The sequence below is a fragment of the Peromyscus maniculatus genome, chromosome 14, assembly GCF_049852395.1.
Source record: "Peromyscus maniculatus bairdii isolate BWxNUB_F1_BW_parent chromosome 14, HU_Pman_BW_mat_3.1, whole genome shotgun sequence".
Taxonomy (NCBI): Eukaryota; Metazoa; Chordata; class Mammalia; order Rodentia; family Cricetidae; genus Peromyscus; species Peromyscus maniculatus.
This window is the reverse complement of record NC_134865.1, coordinates 34,408,448-34,416,191: the sequence shown is the minus strand read 5'-3', so window position 1 is coordinate 34,416,191 and position 7,744 is coordinate 34,408,448. Positions and strand designations below refer to the sequence as shown.

Below are 7,744 nucleotides of genomic sequence, written 5' to 3'. Positions count from 1 at the left end.
ATGGATTTCAGGTTTTGATACAAATTTAAAGTTAATTTTATTATACTATATATATATATATATATATATTTCTATCTTGTTTAAAGTATTATGTTTATGCAGCTCATTTAAAAATGTAATGTATAGTTAAGAAATACAAATTAATAGTCATCTATAACAGTCAAAACTTAGTCATGTTACTTAAGTTTCCTGGGTATACATAGATATATTTCAATTAGGTAGGTAATCTTCAAACACTTCAAAGATCTACAGAATATGACATTTAAAATGTTTTAAGAACTTAGACTTTTCTGGACATTGAGACATGTCTGCTCCTGGCAGCACCAATATACTTCAGAGAAGATGATGGGCATCAAAGAAACTCTGTATAGGAGTTTGCTTTCTTTATGGCAAAAGTTAGCCATCTGGGCAAGTAACTACTCTTGCCTGGACTTCTTGATAAAATGTTGTATCGACCGGACATGAAGGATCATAGGAAGGTGACCACTGAACTTTGCAAGATAAGGTGGTCCTTCAGGTTCTTGCTTCACAGAAGAAACTGAACATGGAGAGAAGTAATGGATGAACTTTGTCAGAATGGGTGGAACAGGCCTTAAAATTTCCTGATTCACTGAAAGCTATGCCAGACTCTAGCCTGTAGACTGAAGATGGATGCCCCAACGTTGCAAAGGAACTTTGGGTGACTGTCCAGGCACTCAGATGTTTCTGTCATTTCTGGAATTTTGGAAGTTACTTCCTGTTTACTCAGGTACTATTATATCCTTCTGGGGTCTTTGATGGAGTTGAAGACTAGTTATAATTATAGTTTTCCTTAGTTATAATAAAAGATAAATTAGATAAAACATTTTAGACTCACAAAAATATAATAAAATACTTTTACTTTTGCCAAATACAAATAGACTAGATATTGTAACTGTAATTCTTGCTTGATAACTGCTTTGTCATAGTCACCATGTGGTTGCCAGGAATTGAACTCAGGACCTCTGGAAGAGTAGCCAGTACTCTTAACCTCTGAGCCATCTCTCCAGCCCCAAAAAATCCTTTTTGATTAGACAGAAAAGGGGAAGTGCTGTGGGATATCTTTCTGTATGCTGTGAATATGTGTGTCTCCCATTGGATAATAAATGAAGCTGTTTGACCAATGGCAAGAAAGCTTATAGCCAGGTGGGAAATCCAAGCAGAGAGACAAAGAAAAGAGCAGAGTGGGGAGAAATGCCAGCCGTCACCCAAGGAGCAACAAGATGCCAGCAGACCAGTAACGCCAAAGCTACATGGCAAGATATAGATTAACAGGAATGAGTTAATTTAAGATGAAAGAGCTAGTTAGCAAGAAGCTAAAGCCATAGGCCATACAGCTTGTAATTAATACAAGCCTCTGTGTAATTATTTTATAAGCAGCTGCGGGACTGCAGGGCCGGGCGGGACCGAGAAAGTTCCAGCTACACCAGTCTGGTCTACACAGTGAGTTGCAGGGCAGCCAGGGATGCACAGAAAGATCTAACTTCAAAATTAAAGTGTTGCTAACATAGATCAGCCATCAAGTCGCCGCACTGGGGCGCACCACTCTCTCTGCAGGACTAGGTCTTGCTCAAACGCCCATCTAAGCTGTATCGATTTGGGTTTGGGGTTTGCTTGGGTTTTTTTTCCCCCTTGCATTGAGTAATCTTGTGTAGCTAGTGAGGTTTTTCCATTATCACCACTGAGAATGGGACAGAGCAGGAAGGACAGAAAAAAATTCTATGCAAGAGCAGAGTTCTCCCCAGTTAGTTTAAGAAACTGTGATCACGTCGGCTTAACAGAAGGCCTCTTGCCAAGTTAGGACCTCACCTCTTCGAAAAGCTACTGAAAGAAAGCAAAAGGTTTCACCCTCCACAGGTGGCAAAGCCCATTCTTTGACACACACTTTAACTCTGGCAACTCCCTCAAGGACTCATTGAGAATGAATTTCCAAGACAGTTGACCTCTGGAGAGCAGGGACAAGTAGCTAGATTCAAGCAGGGGAGTCTGGCTTCCCCTTCCCAACTGTCTCAGGGAGTGGGCTCAAAAAGCACTGTGCTCAGGTATGACAGAACATTCGAGAAAAACTGCAGCAGGGGCTGGGGAGGCGGCACAGTGGGTAAGAGCATCCGCTGCTCTTCAAGAGGATCCAAGTTCAGTTCCCAGCACCCCCATCAGGCAGCTCAGAATTGTCTGTAACTCCAGACCCAGGGGATCCATCCCCCTCTTCTGGCTGCCATGGGCTCTGGACTGACATGCATGTAACCCCCACACAAACACATAGGCACATAATTAAAAATTAATTTTAAAAATTAAAAGAAAAAATTGAACTAGCACTGGTCTGTCCTTTGCCATCTCTTCCCTCAAACACTGTTTGCATAAATTCCCCCCTAACCAGAAGCCTAGTAAAGCTGGTCATTAATGTTCAGGTCATCTCCAGTAAAGCCATTCCTACACACTAGTCATGTCTACAGTCACAGTGCGCTCTTCTATAAACTTCTCCGTGGAAATGTGCTCCCGTCTCAGTATTTTCTCAGCTAAGAAGTAAAATAGTTTCACATATTTAACGTATTTATAAAGTGATGAATAAACTGAAGCAGGGTTAAACAAATATTTAGGAACAACGGAGGAGGAGGTGGTTTTGGCTCAAAGAAACCCAGGACTGAAGGCCGGGTTTCTTCTCCCTCCCTGAAGGTTCCGTCCGGTGGTGTACTTTCAAGGCTGAGCATGCAGAACTGGTTTTCACAGCAAACACTAAGCTGCCCCCAGAGCAGAGAGTATCGGAGATGAACTTCACCCAGGGTGAGCTCAGATGTGGGAGAGGACAGGCAGCCTTTTCCCCTTGCACTAGCTGTCTTCCCTGAGCTAAAACTTCACCCTTAACACCAAGGCTGACTGAGCACACATTCTAAGGCGCATTCCTCTAAATGGAACACGTAAGCAGGGAATCGGAGAAGGAACTGCTTAAGCAGTGAGTTCCTTTTCGAAGAGGTAAAAGGTTTGGATGGGAGGGAGGGAGGGCTCGCCACACAGTCACTGGCTGTAACTTGAGATCTGCACCCCTCTCCAGGCACCACTCTCTGTGGCTGCATGGGGAGTACCTATCCTACAAACAGGAGAAGCCTTGCCTGGGCTTTGTAGGCTCACAGCTGGGCCATTCATGGAAACTGGGATGGAGCTGTTCAAAGGGCTTCCCAGTACATGCTGAACCAGCATGAAATGGCAGATGTGTGTCTTCAATACAGGGATCACAGCAGCATCACAGAAGGGAGTGGATAATCACCACCTTCGGATCCTGGGCAAAGAAAAAGGTCAGATTCACTTGACAGAGATGTCCCGGCTCTTAAAAAGTGCATCCTGACTGGCTAGTCATTTATTGTTCACTTACTTATATAACTCAGCAATTTCAAAATCCTAATGATTCACCCTGGGCTGTGGTAGCACGTGAGTTAGGAGAGTCACCTTAGATCTGAGGCTAGCCTGGGCTACAGAGAATTCAAAAACAGTCTATATACAGCAAGACCCTGTCTCAAAAGACAAAATTCATACAAACAGAAATACTCACCAGGGACACCTGATTCAGAAAACAAAAATAAATTTTTTTTCTTATTTTGTGTGTGTATGTGTGTGTGTGTGTGTGTGTGTGTGTGAATGTGTGTGTGTATGTGTGTGTGTGTGCGTGTGTGTGTGTGTGTGTGTGTGTGTGTGTGTCTCGGGGTATATGCATGTGTGCAAGTGCCTGAGTCCAGAGGCATCCGATCCCCCTGCAGCTACTGGAATTACAGACTACTGCGAGCCACCAATGTGGGTGCTGGGAACAGAACTCAGGTCCTCCTCAAAAGCAGAGCCTTCTCAATAGCTGAGCAATTTCTCCTAGGCCCCAGACCCTGACTTTGACCGGAACGAAGTCACTGCAATTAGAGCACAAACCAAGTCATAGGCAAGTTATATGGGTCCCTGTGCAACAGCCTTTCCGTCTACAATCATTTACACCACTATCGGGTACGCCGGGGGTCCAGAACCTTGTCAGATACTCTGAACTGCAGCTGAGTAAACAGAAAAAAATACAGGATGACTGAAAAAGAAACCAGAACTCAACATGCTCCTTTCATGAGTCACAACTCCCATCTTCTGGCATAAGCAGTTCTGCCCAGGTGGCCACAGTGCTCAGCATGACACCCTAGAAACAGCACGTTCTACTTCTGTACAAGACTTGCTAGCAGCAGAGTCATGGGAGAGTCAGGCCAGCAAAATGCTCCAAAGTGCATGAATCTGCAGATCAACCCTTGACCAGCCTTCTGAGTCTAAAACTTACCAAAAAAAATCAGCAGTAATGTATCACATGCTACTCCAAACCAAGACATAAAATTAACTGTCCCTAATGGAAAAAAATGCATGTACTCATCCCATATAATAAATAAAAACACCTTCTTATCATGAAGATAAAATTAACCACTGAAATAGTTCAATAAGGCATTTAGGGGCCAGGAGGTTGTTCAGTAGTAACAGTGCTTGCCACTCAGTCTGATGACCAAGTTTGAGCCCTAGGACCCACCTACATGGTAAGAGAACAGAATCTTACAAACTGTCCTCTGACCCCCACCACCACCCCACCCCACACGCATGTACACACTCATGCACGATTTTATTTTTTAACCTAAGAAAGGATTTGAGGATAAGTACTAATAGACGTCATTGCTGGGAATTTATTTCCAAGCCTTGTTTAAACACTATTTTGATGTACAACAGAAGGCCATCAAAGCAGAAGTAAAGACGCTGACTTACCTCAGTTTATCAATACTCCCAGTACCTCCTTTTGATTCAAACATCCATACACAAAGAAAGGTTTCCAGCTTTTAATTTTTAATGTAACATACAGAGCCACAAACAGCATTTCTCTCTCAATTTATGAGAGGCAGCACATTTAAATATGTTTGGATTTGACAACTTGCTGTCACAATACCAAGAAATATCAATAAAGTTATTTTTTAAGATGATGAAATATCTTTTTGTTACATAAGCCACATATTGATTGCAAGTTGCTTACCAATATACAGTATTTTGAACTTCAAATTATTAAAAAAAAAAAAAGACTGTCAGATTATGTAGATATACACTATCTTCCTCAAACTCATCCCATTCCGAAACTGAAGATAACTGTTACACACCAGAACATTTCCCAAATGGCACCTCCTTTGCCCTTGACTATAAATGTCAAAAACCAAACTTTAGTTTCCTAAAGACACAGCTATTTCTAGAATACACAGGTATAATCGTGACAGACTACTAGAACTAAATGACTACTTCTATGTTAACACTTTTTACTATAGTGAAGCTTTCCTAAAAAGAAAAAAGGTGTAGAAAACTCAGATTTCCCCTAATGAACTGAATACAGCAGACTCTCCTCCTTCCTGCCTTCATACACTTCCACGGTCTTCACTGGGAGCCGCCCCCACAGCCCAAGCTCTGTACAATCATCCTGGTGAGATGGAGATTCGGGGTCACAATATCATTCCCCCAGCGGGGCACCATACAGTTTTACAGCAGGTAAAAAGGCTAAGAAAGGCCACAGTGGGCAGTGCCAGACACCAAGAACAGCAGATCACACGGACTACTGAAGCTCAGGAAACACCATGAATTTCAACTGCTTTTACAGCAACATCAACAAAACACATTTAGAGAAACGTAAGAGTGAAAATATTTAGTTCCACTGTTGATAATATAGTTTTCAGATACTGTTTCCTCTGTCAAATGAACAAATTAGTTTAAGAGAGAGGAAAGTGAGCAAGATCAACATGGGAAAACTTTTCCTTGTTTTCTCCTCAGAGGAAAGCACTCGGGTTGGCGCGAGGGTCTTTCTGGTTTCTGTATCTGTAGGTCAGCCAAACACCCAGGATCTGGAATTAAAACAAGAAAAATCAAGTGTTGTGTAGATTTCATCAACAGAATAACTGAAACTTCTGAGTTGCTTTTGCTTGGTTTTTTTTTTGTTGTTGTTGTTCAAAGAGGGGACACATGAGGCAAATTGAAGGGCAGGCCCTAATACACTGAAATATGAACACTGTGGTAGACTGCGTGCTGCCCGGAACCTGCGAGCATTACTTTCTGAGATCAATGGCCCTTGGGTGGTGTGATTATGCTAGGGAGAGGTCTTCAGGTGGGCTCAATGGTGCAGTCACTGTGGTCCTGAGGAGGAGAGCTGAGGTGGAGCAAGTGAGGGAACAGAGACAAGGTGAGGACAGGGCAGGAAGCCAGAGGCACTGCGGGGTCCACACGGGCAGCTGGGTTTGAAGCTGGGACAGCAAGCTTGACTTTTCCATTTTGATCAACAGCCAAACGTGAACTCTGCATGTTTTTTGCATTTATTTGTATTGTTCTTAATTATGTGCATGTGTGTATGTGCAGGCGTGCCTCCCGGAGTCTAGAGGTACTGAAGCCCCCTGGAGCCCGAGTGACAGTGACTGGGAACCACCTGACCTGGTCATCTCCACGATAACTGCCCTAAGCAGCAAGCATTACTAACCCCTGAGCCATCTCACCAGCCCTGTCAAGTATTTCTAATAACAAGAATATTTGGAGTCAGTTATTAAATCAAAAGTTGATAGATTCTTCTCAGAAGACGATTTACCAATACAAAATTTCATTCATTGCTTATTTGGACAGGCTCTCACTATATATATAGTCCAGGCTAGCCTGGAACTCAGAGAGATCCACCTGCCTCTGCTTCCCAAGTGCTATGATTAAAGGTACGCACCACCAAGCCCAGCTTTTCAAAATTTCTTGACTATTCCCATACTATGTCATATTTTATAACTAGAAATGCACCCCAAGAGGAAAGCAGGGTGCATGGAAACAACATTCCACATACAGGAGTCAACTGTGTAAATATTTACATATTAAAAGGAAATTAAGTGGTTGGGTTGACAAGATGGTGCAGTAGGTAAAGGCATTTGCTACAAAGCCTCATGAACTGAGGCCCTTGGCTTTGACTGCCAAGACCCACATGGTAAAGAGAAAGAACAGACTCCCAAAAGTTGTCCCCTGATCTTTACACATGCATCTTGGCACAAGTGCACCCACACCCAGATAATTAAATAAATGTAAGCTGGGCAATAGTGATGGTGCACACTTTTAATCCCAGCACTTAGGAGGCAGAGGCAGGAGCATCTCTGAGTTCGAGGCCAGACTGGTCTACAGAGCAAGTTCCAGGGAACACAGGGCTACACAGAGAAACCCTGTCTCAAAAAAACAAAAATAAATAAAATAATTAATAAATGAATTGAACTTTTTTTAAGAGATGGGGTGGATGGCTTAGAAGGTGGAGGGACTTCTCCCGAAGCCTGATGCCCTGAGTTCAATCTTCAGAAACTAAATGATCCTGACACACCCACTGTGGCAATGCATGTCGCCCCCAACACACACACCAAATACATGTAATTTTTTAAAAAGAAAATTAAACGGTCAACAGACTAAGTAATCCCACTTATGGCTAAATTCTAACCATACAAAACACAGAATGTTTGCAACTTCATAAGGATGTCTGCTGCTCTTATAAATAGCCGACTGGGCTTCTCTAGCTACACACACAAACTTCATTAAAATAATTATTTGATTCATAGTCTTCTGTTCGCTATTTAAAACCGAAGTGTGATGTGGACATCTGAGGTTTCAATAATAATGACACATTGTCTTTTTCTAATAGGGCTATGACATATACTAATAATTTACCAATGGCTGCAAAACACTA

General features: G+C 42.5%; 1 protein-coding gene across 1 annotated transcript in view; it reads right to left on the bottom strand.

The window, feature by feature from the left end:
• Positions 1 to 4,839: 4,839 nt before the first annotated feature.
• Tspan13 (tetraspanin 13) overlaps positions 4,840 to 7,744 on the bottom strand; it is a 28,664-nt gene continuing 25,759 nt past the window's right edge. The window contains exon 6 of the mRNA XM_006983938.4: positions 4,840 to 5,894. Coding sequence (XP_006984000.1) covers positions 5,820 to 5,894 — 75 coding nt within the window. The 3' untranslated portion in view covers positions 4,840 to 5,819. The remainder of the gene's footprint in view (positions 5,895 to 7,744) is intronic.